At 42.8% G+C, this 16,466-nt stretch overlaps 1 protein-coding gene across 6 annotated transcripts in view; it reads left to right on the forward strand.

Annotated features, from left to right (window-relative positions):
• DGKZ (diacylglycerol kinase zeta) overlaps positions 1-16,466 on the forward strand; it is a 198,283-nt gene that overhangs the window by 63,681 nt on the left and 118,136 nt on the right. For 3 of the 6 annotated variants that reach the window (XM_060763875.2, XM_067462745.1, XM_060763893.2), the window contains exon 1: positions 652-1,448. The exons of the other annotated variants lie outside the window; for them this stretch is intronic. In XM_060763875.2, coding sequence (XP_060619858.2) covers positions 667-1,448 — 782 coding nt within the window. In that variant the 5' untranslated portion in view covers positions 652-666. Of the gene's footprint in view, positions 1-651; positions 1,449-16,466 lie in introns of those variants that run through there. 6 annotated transcript variants of the gene reach the window in all.

Here is a 16,466-nt window from a genome sequence, read left to right on the forward strand (position 1 = left end):
TCCTCCAAACAGCCCCTGAATGTAGAGTGGGTTATGGTAGCTCTGTGTGCCAAGTTCGATCTTACTCTGTCATTGGTGAGGGTCACAGTGATCTCATGAAGTGTGTGAAGGTACTGCAGGTCCCATCATCCATGGTGAATCCTCCTTCATACCACAACAGGATGTAGAGTGGATCATGGGGGCTGCAGTGTTCTGTGGAAACCGAAGGGTTGGAAAGTACTACACATCCCATCATCCATTGTCTGTCCTCCCCCAAACCTCACCAGGAACTAAAGGGGGTCATGGGGGTTATGTGTGCCAAGTTTGGTCTTCATCGGATGAGGGTCGCAGTGGTCTTGGGAAATGTGTGGAGGTACTTGAAGTCCCATTATCCATGATTCGCCCTCCTCCAAACTACAGTAGGAAGTAGATTGGGTCATGGGGGCTCTGTGTGCCAAGTTTGGCCTTTATTGGTCTTTGTTGGGAGCCACAGTGGTCTCTGGAAACCGAAGGAGTTGAAAGTACTACAAATCCATCATCCTTTGCAGTCCACATCGTAAGTGAGAGAACATATTTGTTATAATTAAGGGAGTAGGAAGGAGAAAGATAGAATAAAAAGAAAAAGAAAAGACCCGGAAAAAAGAAGAAAAAAATAACAATAGGAATAAAAATAAAAAGTCTTCTTTCATGTCCCCACATGGGAAGCTGGAGCTGACAGAGGGAGCTCAACCCGCTTCTCCCTGGATTCGATCCTGCCAGCACAAGGGTGTAACCCATTGGGGGCACCAGGGGCTCCTGCCCATGCCTGCTCTGCTGTTTTTCCCAGCCTCTCTGTCCCGACTCTTCAACCGGGCTCCTTGCATGCAGTACGCGCTTGCGGCCGGCAGGTGGCGCGGGCGGCTTGCTTTTTCCGGCGCCTCTTTCCTTCCTGCCTGCCTGCCTTCTTTGCTTGGGCGCCGTTGCGAGGAGGCAGCTCCCCGGACAGCTAAGCGGGGTCCTCGGGCGCTTGCTGGCTGGCTGGCTTGCTTACCTTGGTGCCTGCTGACACTTCCTGCGCGGCTCAGTCGGCGGAGGAGGCTCGCCGGGGATGTGTGTCCCGCCGCCGCGCCTCCCCCACCGGCGACCGTTGAGGCTCCTGAGGCGGGTGGCCCATGGGCCCCGGAGGGCGGAGGGGGAAGGGGAAGGGGAGGCTGGCCCTGGGCCCGCGGAGGGCATCATGACTCCGGCCAGGTGAGAGCGGGGCGGATGGAGCCCCCGGAGAGCGGCTTTGGCGGCGGGGCTGCTGCTCCTTCTGCTGCTGCTGCTCCTGCTGGAGGCGCCTCCTCGTCCTCCGCCGCCTCCGCCACCTGCCCCAGCTCCCCGTCCTCGGCCAGCTCCGAGACCTCCTTGTGCCCCGAGCCGGAGAGAGCGCCCGCCTTGGGAAGGAGGCACAGCAAGAAGCGCTTCGGGCTCAAGATCTTCGGGAGGAGGTGAGCCCAGCAGGGAGAGGCGGCGTGGCCATCTGCCGGGAGTGCTCTCCCCACAGGCCGCCACGGGAGTTGTAGGCTTGCAGGATCTTTCCTGTAAAAAGACAGGATGCATCTACGCCAGGAATAGGCAAACTTCGACTCTCCAAGTGTTTAGGACTTCAGTCCCCACACAGAGAGGCGGAGATGGCCATCTGTCAGGAGTGCTTTGCTTGTGAGTTCCACTCCCCACAGGTGGTGGCAGGAATTGTTGTATTCCAGGATCTTAAAAAAAACCCCACAGGAATAGGTTAACTTCGGCTCTCCCGGTGTTTAGAACTTCTGTCCCCGCACAGAGGCGGGATGGCCATCTGTCAGGAGTGCTTTGCTTGTGTGTTCCACTCCCCACAGGTGGCCACAGGAATTGTAGTCTTGCAGAATCTTTCTTTTAAAACTCAGTATGCATCTAACACCAGGAATAGGCAAACTTCGGGTCCCCAGGTGTTTTGGACTTCCAACTCCTACACAGAGAGGAGGGATGGCCATCTGCCGGGAGTGCTTTGCTTGTGCGTTCCACTCACCACAGGCGGCCACAAGAGTTATAGTTTGGCAGCGTCTTTTTTAAAAAAAACACAGGATGTATCTACACCAGGAATAGGCAAACTTCGGCTCTCCAGGTGTTTTGGACTTCAGTTCCCAAACAGAGAGGCAGGATGGCCATCTGTCAGGAGTGCTTTGGTTGTGAGATCCACTCCCCATAGGTGGCCACAGGAGTTGTAGTCTTGCAGGGTCTTTTTAAAAAACACACACACAGGATGCACCTACACCAGGAATAGGCAAACTTCAGCTCTCCAGGTGTTTTGGACTGCAACTCCCACACAGACAGGCGGGATGACTATCCCTCGGGAGTGCTTTGCTTGTGCGTTCCACTCTCCACAGGCGGCCACAGGAGTTGTAGTCTTGCAGGATCTTAAAAAAAAAAAAACAGGATGCATCTACACCAGGAATAGGCAAACTTCGGCTCTCCAGGTGTTTTGGACCTCAACTCCCACAATTCCTAACATCTCCCCTAATATTATAATATATTGTGTACACATATAATATTGAAAATAATATCATACAATATAATGCTGATAATAATACAGTATAATAATTATATATGTTAATATTATTACAGTACAGTAGTATAGTACAATATAGTAATATATAATACTAATATTGTGCTGTGCTAATAATGTAATATATTGTATGTACATATTACTTGTAAGCCGCTCTGAGTCCCCTTTGGGGTGAGAAGGGCGGCATATAAATGTTGAAAGTAAATAAATAAATAATCCTCCATCATTGACCATGCTGGCCGAGGCCTCCTGAGTGTTGAAGTCCAAAATATTTTGAGAGAGAGGGAAAAAAAGGACTTTTATTCTCCAAATCTTTCGGACTTTGGCACTTGGGGGCCTCGGCCAGCACTGTGGGAGATGTAGTCTGTACTCTTTGCAGAGCCAAAGATTTGCCACCCAAGATTTGCCACCCAATCCTAGAGAGAACTCAAAGGTGGAGAAGTAGGTGCTGTGAGTTCTGTTTTGCCAAACAGCAGAAGGGAGGCTCCCCAAAGCAAAATAATACACTGGAGTGTGAAGAGATGCTGTCCACGTGTTCCTTAAGACTGTCCATAAAATTGTATACAGAATATATAAGAACTATATTTACATTACATGTGAGAAATGAAATCTTGCGAACTGAATATTGTACACTGTTATTTTATTGTACCTCAGAGCTCTTTTGTGGTCCACCCTGCACATCATCAAGCCTTGGGAAATGGAGCAGGAAATCATTGTTACTCTAAAGGATTCACAATCTTGTCTGTAATCACAACATGGCTTCTAAGCCAGTGGTAACAGATGTCGGGCTTGTGGGGCTTTGTAATTTCATTGTTTTTGCCATGTAGAACTGGGTTAGGGAATAAATTGAAACACTTATTTTCATTGGCAGTCCTTTCACATGCGTACACAGGCCCGGCATTGCTGGCTATTTGCAATAGGAAGTCTTGCGATATTGTCTGGTCTGGGCATATTTCACAAATTTACACAAGAACTCAAATTATATCAACATGTGAAGAGAAGCAGGAAGTTCTCACGGACCCCATATGTGTTGCTTTTGGGACTATTTTACCAGGCCAACATGGCTACTGATACAAATAATAATCATAATAATCCCAGGTGACAGCAAAATTGACGAGAAGCAACTTGAAAAGCTTACACAATATGAGGATTTAAAGATCAAACTGCAAAGACTCTGGCACAAGCCAGTAAAGTTGGTCCCACTAGTGAATGGCACACTGGGTGCAGTGCCTAAAGACCTTGGCCTGCACTTAAAAACAATCAGCACTGACAAAATCATCATCTGTCACCTGCAAAAGGCCACCCTACTTGGATCTGCATGGATTATTTGCTGATACATCACACAGTCCTAGATGCTTGGGAAGTGTTTGACGTGTGATCCAATACAAAAGCCAGCATAGTGATCTTATTTTCTGTGTATTAATCTTGTTATGTATCCAATAATAATAATAACAACAACAACTTTATTTGTAACCTGCCCTATCTCCCCAAGGGCCTCAGGGCGGTTTCCAAACAATGTGGCAAACGTTACATACACATTTACAACATATTGAAATCTGAGAACTAGAGTGCATTAAGATCTAGAGTGGTTTTGTGACACATCACGTTAACACTAGATTCCTCCACCTTAGGATTCCCAGAAGAAAAAGAGAACGAGAGGGCTTCTAGCTGTTTTTTTTTTAAATAGAGATGGGAGTCGGAATTCCAGGACTTTTTGGACTGCAGCACCCATCATGTGTAGCCACCATAGAGAATGATGGCAAATGCTGGTAATTGTAGTTAAGCAACGTCTGGGCAACCATATAGTTCCCATGCTTACTTTTTAATATAATTCTGTAGTATAGGGAATTTCTGCAGGTGAAGCTTGGATTATCAGACACAATACGATTGTCCCTTCACGTTTGCGCTTTTGAATTTTGCAGATTTGATTCTTCACTCATTTATTTTAAAATGTCATTCAGGAATCTCTAGGCCTTTCAGTTTGATTCTGTGGTCAACGTTCTCAGGTCATGCTAAAGTTTCTAGAGCAGTGGTTCTCAACCTGTGGGTCACCAGGTGTTTTGGCCTACAATTCCCAGAAATCCCAGCCAGTTAACCAGCTGTTAGGATTTCTGGGAGTTGAAGGCCAAAACATCTGGGGACCCACAGGTTGAGAACCACTGTTCTAGAGAGAACACCTCTTTGGAAATCTCTTGGTTCTACAATGCAAATCAATGTTTGGCTTTCAGTGGAAGTTGACCATTGATTCCTGCTGGAAGACCTAGAAAACCCTAGTGAGAGCTTCTCCCAGTTTTTTTTTAAATAACATTTTTTTCCGCTTTCACAGAGGTCTTGTGCCCCTAAACTGCAGCAAATGTGGAGGTCTGGCTGTAATTCTATACAATTATGAGACATACCTTTTCTTATGTGGTCATCCAGTTCTTGGTTCAAACACAAACTGGATAATTTCAGTAGAAGTTGGAAGGGAAAAACAGAGGACAGGACTGTCGCAGGTTACCAGTTTACAGTAGTATAGGGAATTTCTGCAGGTGAAGCTTGGATTATCAGACACAATATGACTACTGCAACGCTCTCTACGTGGGGTTGCCTTTGAAGACAGCTCGGAAGCTTCAACTAGTCCAACGCTCGGCAGCCATGATTCTAACAGGAGCAGAGCGCAGAGAGCATACAACCCCCCTGCTGCGCCAACTCCACTGGCTACCAATTTGCTACCGGGCTCAATTCAAAGTGCTGGCGTTGGCCTTTAAAGCCCTAAACGGTTCCAGCCCAAGCTACCTATCCGACCGCATCTCTGCCTATGAACCCACCAGGACTTTGAGATTTCCGGGGAGGCCCTGCTCTCGATCCCGCCTGCCTCCCAGGCACGGCTGGTGGGGACGAGAGATAGGGCCTTCTTGGTGGTGGCCCTGCGGCTGTGGAACGCCCTTCCCACGGACATTAGACTAGCTCCATCATTAATGGTATTCCGCAAAAAAGTGAAAACCTGGTTGTTTGAGCAGGCGTTCAAATAATTAGTGCAATGAAGGTAATGAACATAGGATTGGAACAATGGATGACAGATCTGGATCATGTTTTTAGTGATGAGACGCTAGCGAATGGCTATTGTTGTTAATTGTATATTGTTGTTAATTGTATACTTTTCTATATGTTATGATGTTAACTGTTTTTTATACTGTGTTATGGTATGGAATTTCTGCTGTTCTTGTTGTGAACCGCTGTGAGTCGCCTAAGGGCTGAGAACAGCAGTATACAAATAAAGTAAATAAGTAAATAAATAAATACATGCAAGCCACTCAGCACCATCACAACAAAACCCCTGTTTCCAGAGCTATGCAGACTCAGAGTGTTGAAGGCATTCCACATTACCAGAATCCAGTTTTGTACTTGTAGCCCAATACTGGGCATGTACTAACAAGCCATAGGGTGAATTCTAATAGACACGAATTACTGTTTGTTTACATTGAAGAAATCCTAATTTTACTTTACCTAGGCAATTAGAGTTTATTTATTTACTATATTTCTACCCCACTCTATCTCACCCCAAAGGGGACGCAGAGCAGCTTACAGTTTTGGCAATCATTCAATGCCACATTCTAATGCAAGTATAAAATGCAACACATTAAACATTAAAATCGAAAAAAAATTAAAATATATTCATGGAATTAAAACAGTTAAAACGTAACACCTAGTCTGGTAGTTGTAAATTATGCTGCTTCATATTGATTCCATATTGCACCCAAACGCCTGGTTCCACAGCCAGGTCTTAACTTTTTTCCTGAAGACTGAGAGGGAGGGAGCCGATCTAATTTTGCTGGGGAAGGAGTTCCATAGCTGAGGGACCACCACTGAGAAGGCCCTTCTCTCTTTCCCACCAGACGTGCCTGTGAAGGAGGTGGGACCAAGAGCAGTGCCTCCCTGGGGGATCTTAACACGCAAGCCAGTTCATAGGGGGAGAGTTCAGGTGGACAGCCCATAATAGCCTTTAACTATTTGTTGATAGTTTTTGAAGGGTGTTGAATGGCCCTATAAGAAGTAAGAAAACCTGATTCTCTATTCTAAATTGTGTTGCTAGGTACACAGTACTCTGCCATCTGCATGTTTTCAGTGATTTTAATTAGTGTTTGTATTGGTGGTGCAGCAGGTTAAACCACTGAGCTGCTGAACTTGCCGACTGAAAGGTTGGCAGTTCGAGTCTGGGAAGTGCTGTGAGCTCCCGCTGCTAGGCCCAGCTTCTGCCAACCTAGCAGTTCAAAAACATGCAAATGTGAGTAAATCAATAAGTACCGCTTCTGCAGAAAGGTAACCGCGCTCCATGTAGTCATGCTGGCCACATGACCTTGGAGGTGTCTACGGGCAACGCAGGCTCTTCAGCTTAGAAATGGAGATGAGCACCACCTCTCAGAGTCGGACACAACTGGGACTTAATGTCAGGGGAAACCTTTATCTTTACTTTAGTTATAGGTCTTATAATCATACCACCTGACCTAATTTTTAGACCTTTCTCATCTTACATTTATTTTCTACTCTCTTTACCAGCTATCGGAGGAGGAGTTTAGTTAATTACAAAGTTATCCTGTGACATTTTGGTTGGTTAATAAAAGTACAGTTTATTTATTTTATTTATTTCGTGTACTTCTACCTCGCCCTTCTCAACCCCCGAGGGGGGACTCAGGGCAGCTTACAGACAGGCACAATTTGATGCCTACACAGTAATACAAAATGCATACAAACAACAATTAAACAGTTATAACAATTAAAACAATCACTATAAATCACAATCAATAACCAATGTCATGCTCAGCGTTCGCCAACTCAGAGTTCATACTGCATTCCACATTGTCTATTCCTATCCGTCATCGCAGTCCTTTATTTATCTGCCAGATTGCCCAAACGCCTGGTCCCAAATCTATGTCTTCAATTTCCTTCTAAAGGAAAGAAGGGATGTCGCCGATCTAATTTCCCCGGGGAGTGAGTTCCATAGGTGAGGGACCACCATTGAGAAGGCCCTGCTCCTCGTCCCTGCCAATCTCACTTGTGATAGTTGGCCCTCTGTAGGGTTTAGTTATCCATGGCTTTAAACATACCAAAAATGTCCAGTCTTCTAGTCATGATTATACCTGCTCAGATATATTCCATGAAATTAGCTGTTATTCTGAAGCAAGTACCAAAGCTCAGTGCATATACAAAAATATTCTTCAGGACATGACTGTGAGAATCTGGATCTACTGCATCCATAGCTTGATCTAGTGCTGATTTCCTACTTCCTTCCAGTTGTTTTCTATAGAAAGGCACTGCACTGGCTGAGTGGACTGAGGATCAGATATTTGGCTGGGTATAAGCTACAGATCCTGAGCATCCCTTATGCAGAAATCCAAAATACTCCAAAATCTAAAATGATCCACACAATGTCTGAGATAGCGACACCTGTACTTTGATGCACAGAATTATTATTTTATAAAGTTGCCTTCTGGCTATATGTATATGAAACATACACCAATTTTGTGTTTAGACTCCATGGTATCCCATTATGCATGTTTATGCATATATAGGTAGGTATTCCAGACTCTAAACACTTCTGGTCCCAAGCATTTCAGATAAGAGGTACTCAACCTGTAGATTTTTATATTATTGCAGAACAATGGAAATCCATTAAATAACATAAATAAAGAAAAAATACTGAATACATTCTGCAAAATCCGGTAGAGCGGGTCCATTAATGATGGGATTTATGCAGAATATTTATCAGAATGTTGACTCAAGAGAACATTTTCTTTTTCTCTCTTTCCTTTGGTAAGTACTGGACACTCTTATCCTTGCAACAGATCTGATTATTTCACAAAGTTGAGAAAAACCAGGACACTCATAACGGCTGGAACAAAGACAGCAGTATTGATTAATCTTTCTGGTTTGGACTGGGGTTGCTCTGGAGTTAATGTGACACCATATATGTCCTACTGAGGGGTACTGCTTGTTAATACAGTGAATGGAAATCTCTTCTTTCTTGCCCTTGCAGTTCTAACTTTTATACAATCAATTAGAGCTTATGTTTTAACACTTTGCTTCGTACAGAATTTAAAAACTGTTAAGTTTGGATAATTTTGATATGTTAATGTGTTGGCTGGGAAAGGCAATCCTTGTAACATGGGCAGTTTGTAGGTGACTGAAGGCGTTTGGGGGCTTGCAGCACAAATAGCCAATGGCACCAGATTCTGTCTGATCTTGCAAGCTAAGCAAGGTCAGCACTGGTTAGTATTTAGATGGAAGACCACCATGTGCTGTAGGCTATGTTTCAGATGAAGAAACTGGGAAAACCTTGCTTTAAAAATGCATGAAATTTATGGGTTTGTTGTAAATCATTGGTTCTCAACCTTCCTAAATTTGCGACTCCTTAATACAGTTCTTCATGTTGTGGTGACCCCCAACCATAAAATTATTTTTATTGCTACTTCATAACTCTAATTTTGGTACTGTTATGAATTGTAATGTAAAAATCTAATAAGCAGGATGTATTTTTATTCATTGGACCAAATTTGGCACAAATACATGATAGGCCCAAATTTGAATTCTGGTAGGGTTGGGAGGGATTGATTTTGTCATTTGGGAGTTGTAATTGCTGGGATTTCTAGTTCAACTACAACCAAAGAGCATTCAGAACTCCACCAACAATGGAATTGAACCAATCTTGACACACAGAATTTCCATGACTAACATACAATACTGGAACGATTTTGGTGGGCATTGACCTTGAGTTTTGGAGTTGTAGTTCACCTATCTCCAAAGAGCACTGTGGACTCAAACAATGATGGATCTGGACTAAACTTGGCACAGATCCTCAATATGCCCAAATGTGAACACTGGTGGAGTTTGGGGAAAATAGACCTTGACATTTGGGAGTTGTATTTGCTAGGATTTATAATTCACCTACAATCAAAGAGCATTCTGAACCCCACCAACAATAGAATTGGGCCAAATTTCCCACACAGAACCCCCATGACCAACAGAAAATGCTGTGTTTTCTGATGGTCTTGGGTAACCCCTCTGAGACCCCCTCATGACCCCCTCAGGGGTCCCGACACCCTGGTTGAGGAACGCTGTTGTAAGGCACATACACCCAGAGCAAATGTCCTGCAACCAATTCACACTTTATTTCTACAGACGAGAAAACAATTCACACTTTATATCTACAAGGGAGTGTGAACTGGTGTTGTTACAGCATCACATTTCAGAAAGTCCAAATTTGTATTTAGTTCCCTCAGTTCTTAGAGACAGCATTTTAGCCATTACATTGTCTCTGTGCAGACCATAAGTGCTAGGTCAAGTGAGAATTGCTTTGGGGAAGGCAGGTGAAGAGACAATTGAATGTCAAGTGAAGTGGATAGACTAAATGCAACTAAAATCTTGTTGATGTTTCCTTTCAGTAATGTGCAATTTATTCTTAAGTATAGTGATATGCAACTGAAAAGAACTGGATATTATTGTCTAGATCAGTGGTTCTCAACCTGGGGTCCCCAGATGTTTTTGGCCTTCAACTCCCAGAAATCCTAACAGCTGGTAAACTGGCTGGGATTTCTAGGAGTTGTAGGCCAAAATCATCTGGGGACCCCAGGTTGAGAACCACTGGTCTAGATAGACTTTCACTTTCACCTTCACACCTTTTAATTTACCGGTACCTTCCATTTAAAAAGGGCATCAATTCTTTTACATTTTTCATTCTAAACTATACGTTTGGAGTCAATATTTCTTTAGCCTGATGGAAGGGAGATTGGGAAAAGTGACATGAAATATTGGGCTGGGCTTGGAAAACTTACTTTTTTGGACCGAAATGGCCAAAATCCCCAGTCTGCATGACCATTGTTTGTGCTGGCTGGCAGCTTCTGGGAGCTGTTTCAGGGTTGTGTTGCCTAAGTACAGTGTAACTGCACCAAATGAGATCCTCAGTGTGGGATGCTGTTGGTGTAGACTGGAAGCAAGTTGTAATTTCAGCTTCAAAGGATGTAATTAGAAACCAGAAAACAGTGCTCTAGTATCTGATTAGCCTGTCAGTGATCTGTTAAGGCAAATGACTGGGCTAAGTAGAAAGTTGTGGTGACTGTTGGCCAATATTCACGTGTTGTCTTATTTGTAGATTTTTAAGGACAAGTTGCACTGAATTTGTCATTGAGACATGTGAGAAGACTGTCCAAAAATACACTGTTCTGAATCTACATATCGGGAGGCTGGGGCTGCAGTGTGCCTGTCAGTTATTGTGGGCCCTATGATGATTTGAGTTGTTCTCTGTTTCTAGCTTGGATAATGTATGGCTAACCCTTCACATTTGCTTCTGTTAGGGTCACAGGACCCCTATGAAAGTGAAAAAGTGCAAATAAAGAAATCCCTGTTCATTTTTACTCAGGGAGCACCTTCCTAGGAGATTCGAAGTCTTCCAACATGACTCTATGGTTATCTTCAACCAAAAGCTGAATATCTAGTTTTACTAGAGGACCTAGAGATTCCTAGAGAGGTGGTGTCTCTAGGAATCTCTAGGTTCTCCAGAATGACTGAAGGAAGTAGATCAGAGTCACAATGGAGGACCTAAAGACTTCTCAAGAGAACATTTTAAATCAAATCCGTCTATAATCAAATCCGCCTAAGTCACAACTGTAAATATGGAGGGTGGCTGTATCTAATTCTGACAGGTATTTATCTTTAAACATAGTAAATTGCCCTAGGTGTCTCTGTATTCCAAGATCAAGGCAGACAACATAATTCCTGAATGATCCCTTGATTGCCCATGGAGGAAGTTGACACATCCGTGATGTGCTGGAAGGGTGTGTATGTGTGTTGTTTTCACAAGACATTGCTTATCTTTATGTAATTAGAGGCATGCTAATGAGACCCACTGAATCATGAAGGAAAAACTGATGTGAATTTATCTGAAATGAAGCCAACATTCCCCTGATGTGTGCTGTTTTATTTAAATAACTTTGCAGATGACTTAGCTTTGGTCTCGTTAATCCCTAGGAAAGGCAGTGTTTTCTGTAACCAATGAATAAGGAATCACCTGTCAAAAAACCCCTACTTTTAGAGGGTTTGGTTTTTGCCAAAGTGCCGCTGCTCTTTCCCCTTTAGCCCAAAACATTTATGTGATTCTCAGCCAGTGAGGAAGATTACTGCTCGTATCCTCAACAGATATCACCCATGTTCTCCTGTAGCGAGGAGTCCCATGCCGCTTTGTAAGTCTTTGACCTGCATCAGGATAAACAATCATAGAAATAAGCAGGGGTTCATGATGTTGCAGGGCAAAACCTTCCTGAGGGATACGGATTTTCCCTCATTAATACGCTAAAAGAATAGTGGTCGGAAAATTCATCCTGTGGTTGTGGACCTCATATGTTTATGCTGAAGCTCCAAAAGGTGGTTGATTTTTGTGCCTCGTTTGTTTAAGGAGTTGTTCGTCAGTCAGGACAAGGTTAAGTTCTACAGTCTGGCTCTGACTTCAGAGGAATATGTGTGTGTTCCAGTCAAGGGGGTTCGTTTTTGCTCTTTGGCCTCATTTGAAGCCTTTAATGGAATGAACATAGAGGTCATTGCGCCTGACAAACAGGACAGGAGCTGGAGAATAAGTCAACATACTTCTATTTGCTCGTTTTTGTTTCAGTTGTCCTTCAATGCATCTGTCCACACCTTCTTTCGGGAAGATCACCAATACTATCACATGAGGCTGCATAGGTCTTTGATTGGGATCAGAGCTCATATAGAAAGAAAAATGGGTAGAAGAATAATTTTCCTGTGTCAATGAATCAGAAGATATTTGCTGTCTTGAAAAATTATAGCAAGGAGGAACAGTTTGATAGATATCGAGGGTTATCCAAGATGTTGATCATCAGCAAGAAATAAAGACTCTGTGTTTTTGCTTAAGTAGATGTAGTGGATGCTCTTAGTCGAAAATGTATCCTGCCTTGCCCTGCAAGTCATCCAGCCCTTGGCTTTAAAGCAATACTTGTATGATTCAGCTCATTAAGTCATGGGATGGGATGATTCTAGGAATCATGAGATATGAAAGTGTTGCAGATCTGTCTTTCCATTCTAGTAACACATTTTTCAAGCAGTCTGCTCATTTCCACAGTTCTGTAACCATGAGCAGAGAGCTAGCTTTTTTTTTCTTGGACTTTAAGCTTTTAATAAATAGATCAGTCAAGTTAATTTTAGTGGTTTTACAATTAGAGCAAGTTCTATCTTAGGTGGTGAATTTGAGTCTCGCTTACTCATTTTGGGGGCTATTTTGGTTCTAATGAGTTACTATTATAGGGAATTGAAGAAAAAGAAAGGTCACCTTTGATGTTTTTAAAGGAGTGAGTGATAGTTTTATTTCACTGTATGCCAAGTGTCTTTCAGTACTTTAGTGAGCACCTATTATTCAGCAATATCCATTCACATCTAAATATTTTTTGATTAAAGGATAATTGATTGGTCTACTGAAATTTTGGAAATTCTAAAATTTTATTGCTAATTTTTTATCCATCTCTAGACTAGAATGGGATGGATTTGGTGAAAGGGCATATAGTTGTTCTTCAGAGTGCAGAAGAGCTCTGTTCTTGAATTATAATGCCCAGAATTTCCTAAGTGTGATGACCATGCAGGCTGGACCATTATGCAGTCTATAACTAAAAAAAAAAAAAAAAAAGTAATTTTCCCAAGCTCTGGTTTCTAGGCTAGAATAATTCTAGCAGTGCCAGCATTCACCAAGATGACTTTTTTTTTTGGCAAGGTGGATTGTTTTCACTTAAGCAAAAAGAAAAAAAGAGGCTTCATTGATGTGGTCAAGTTTAATAACTGGCTATACTCGCTTGCATGATTTGATGTATCTTGCTGGAGGATGGAGGGGGAAGACATTGGACGTGAATGCCATAAAAGGACAGTACATTTGAGGTATTGTACAGATAGTTTACACTTGCATGTTGGACTGGCTGTTGACTTGAGGGCCGATGAGTTGGTGGGTAATACACAGCTGCTGTTCCAATAGTAAGCTTTTCCACTAACACTCCCCCAGGGCACAGGCTTGGTTCAGCTGTATACTGACTATAAAACATGGCTTAATTTTTTGTATGTCCATGCCAGTTGGCTGGCTGTTATAAAAATTAGTAGACTGGAATGCTAGTAGACTTGAGATGTTCCTCATTTTGTAAGTACTATCTCCCAGACACTTAGGATGTACTTGAGTAAGGTAGGGAAACTGCCTACTTTAGCTGCTATAAGCATTCAGGTCACGTACTTTTCGACAATTAATACACAAAGAACTTCAACAGAGTTCAGGAGAGTTACCTTTTTGGATTGCAACTCCCAGAATCCCCAGTCATGCAAATAAACCAACAACCTTTTCATCCTTTGAATTTGAACATGAATATGTATGGCACTCTGTATGCACCCACTGTTTTGTGCCTCTTCCTGTTGGGAACTGTGTCCTAAATCCAAGAGATAGTCCCAGTTAGAGTAAACCAGCTGAGTACATGAGACTTACAAGTTCATGTTAATTCAACGAGTCCTTCATTGAGACCATAGTCATACTTTTTACTTTTCTGCTCCACTTTTCTTTTCTATTTTTTTTAAATTTTTTAAAAACCCTTCCTGAGAATTAATCTGTAAGCTCATTAGATTTATGTGTTTACCTTAAAAGGGCTCCATAAGTTATTCAACTAATAGATATAGACACCCCCCCCCCCAAGCTTGGCAACGGCCTGCTAAGTCCACCTTTGCATATTTACAGGTTTGGCCATGAGCTAATCTTTCTCAGGCAGTTTCCAGAGAGTCTTCTGGGCCAAGTATGCGTTGGTAGTAAATGGTATGGCTGCAGGACTTTTTCTCATCTTGGAAAAGTATTTTTTCAGATGCAAAAGATGATAAATACTGTCCAAACGTTGTTCTGGAACCTCAGCCAGGTACTTCAGGGGAAACCATTCAGGCCTCCAGTTCTTAGCATAGAGTTCCCAAATATTGTTGGACTTGTACTCCCATAAGCACCAGACAATGTAACCAATGGTGCTGGACTAGGAGGCTTCCAGTCTAACAATGTCTGGCTTCTTGCAGGAAGAGGACAACAGACATAAGTTATGTGCGAGAACAAGCAATATTTGCTAGAAATTCTGCCTATATTGGGAGTGGTCATATCTTGCCTCACCTGAAATTCATGCTTCTGCTCTGGGTGATTCCACACGTCCCTAAGAAATTCCACTTGCCTCTCCCTTGGTGGATTCCTTGCATTCTTAAGTGTCAGTATCTTTAGTTTGCCCCTCTTTAGTCAGAATGACACTTGAAGAAGCTATTTGCCTTTAGTGGAAGCCTGCTCTGTGTTTAAGAATGTTAGAAAGCAGCTAGTGAAACTTTTTCATATGTGTGTGTGTGCACATGCACGTGTCCCTTAGGTGAGTAAGCAGTCACATTTCTACCTGGACTCATTATGGGAGAAGAGCCAGGTTTACTTTAAGCACCCACACTCAGGAAGCACTTTGACAGGAGCAGCATAGCATCTCCCAGTAAAAAGTACCAGGAGCCAAACCGCACTTACTGAAATTCTCTCTTCTATGCAACTTTTTAAAAGCATAGAGACTTTGTTTGAGTACTGGATCTGACAGCTTTACAATACATACTTGCTGCTGGTGTGGAGAAAAACCTTGCAAATGCACTTTCCCTAGTCAATGGTGACCAGCTTGCATAACCACAATTCCATCCTGTAAGCCTGTCGACAAATACTGCTGAGCAGTGCTACCAGCATCGAGTTTCCTCCCCTGCCTCGGCACTACTGACTCCTATTGTACAGGGTTGGGTAGCTGCTATAACAGCAAAACCATAAACACTAAATATGCCTGCTTGACAGTGATGAGCAACACAAACTGATAGTAGCTATTCTTGGTGTTCTTTTTCTTTCATCCTTAATTCTGAAAGAGAAGAGCTGCAGTCCTTTAGCTCTTGGAAAGGTACTTCTTTAGACTATAAAGGCCCCAATATTTCAGATAGCTTTTTTACTTGTCATGAACATTGAGGATTCTGGGATTTGTAGTTCTAAAAAGTAACTTCTCTGATTTTGATCTTTGAAAATATATGGAAAGAATGCATTTGATAAATCTCCCCAGTCCATTGGAGAATTGTTCTTGCTGCATTTGCACTCGCACATTATGTGTGGTAGTGATGGGGGGATGTTCCTGGTCACTGGGGAATGTTTTTGCTCACCTTAGGAAGCCAGTAAATGGCAGATTGCAGGGCTGGAATCTATATTTGTAAGGTAGTTGCATGCTGCGAATGATACTATGAGTATCATTCCTTCCAAAGTAATACAGTGACTTGTTGAAGGCCTTCATGGCTGGAATCACTGGGTTGTTGTAGGTTTTTTGGGCTGTATGGCCATGTTCCAGATACATCCTCTCCTGATGTTTCACCTGCATCTATGGCAGGCATCCTCAGAGGTTGTGAGGTCCCCACAAGCTCTGAGGAATCCTGCCATAGATGCAGCCTGAAAAAACTTACAACAACCTAGTAATACAGTGTCCATAGCATTCAGGTTGGGATAGTAACACAGGAGAGTTAATTTCTTTAATAGTTGATGATAAAGAATTCTATCAAGGAGCTGATGGGAGTTGGAGAGAGACGGGTTCTCTGCCCTGAGAAATAGTAGCCACAAGTCAAGTACTGTATATATAAGACTAAAGGTTTTAGTCAGAATTAACCCCAAAAAAATCTGGGCCAACTTATCCATGGGTCAATATGATTACTATAACTTAATTGTTATTGAAAGAGGATCCACCCTCTCCTCTGAGTAGAGTGGTGAAAGGTAAGAGTTTTTTCCATTCTGAGAGAACCTAAAAGAAGCACTAACTGCCTTTAGTCTCTATTGTGGTGTCACTTCTGGCCTTTTTAAATACCTGGGTGGGGAAATGTTGATGGTGGCTAGGGG

Source organism: Anolis sagrei, chromosome 1 (genome assembly GCF_037176765.1).
Source record: "Anolis sagrei isolate rAnoSag1 chromosome 1, rAnoSag1.mat, whole genome shotgun sequence".
In the NCBI taxonomy this organism is placed as follows: Eukaryota; Metazoa; Chordata; class Lepidosauria; order Squamata; family Dactyloidae; genus Anolis; species Anolis sagrei.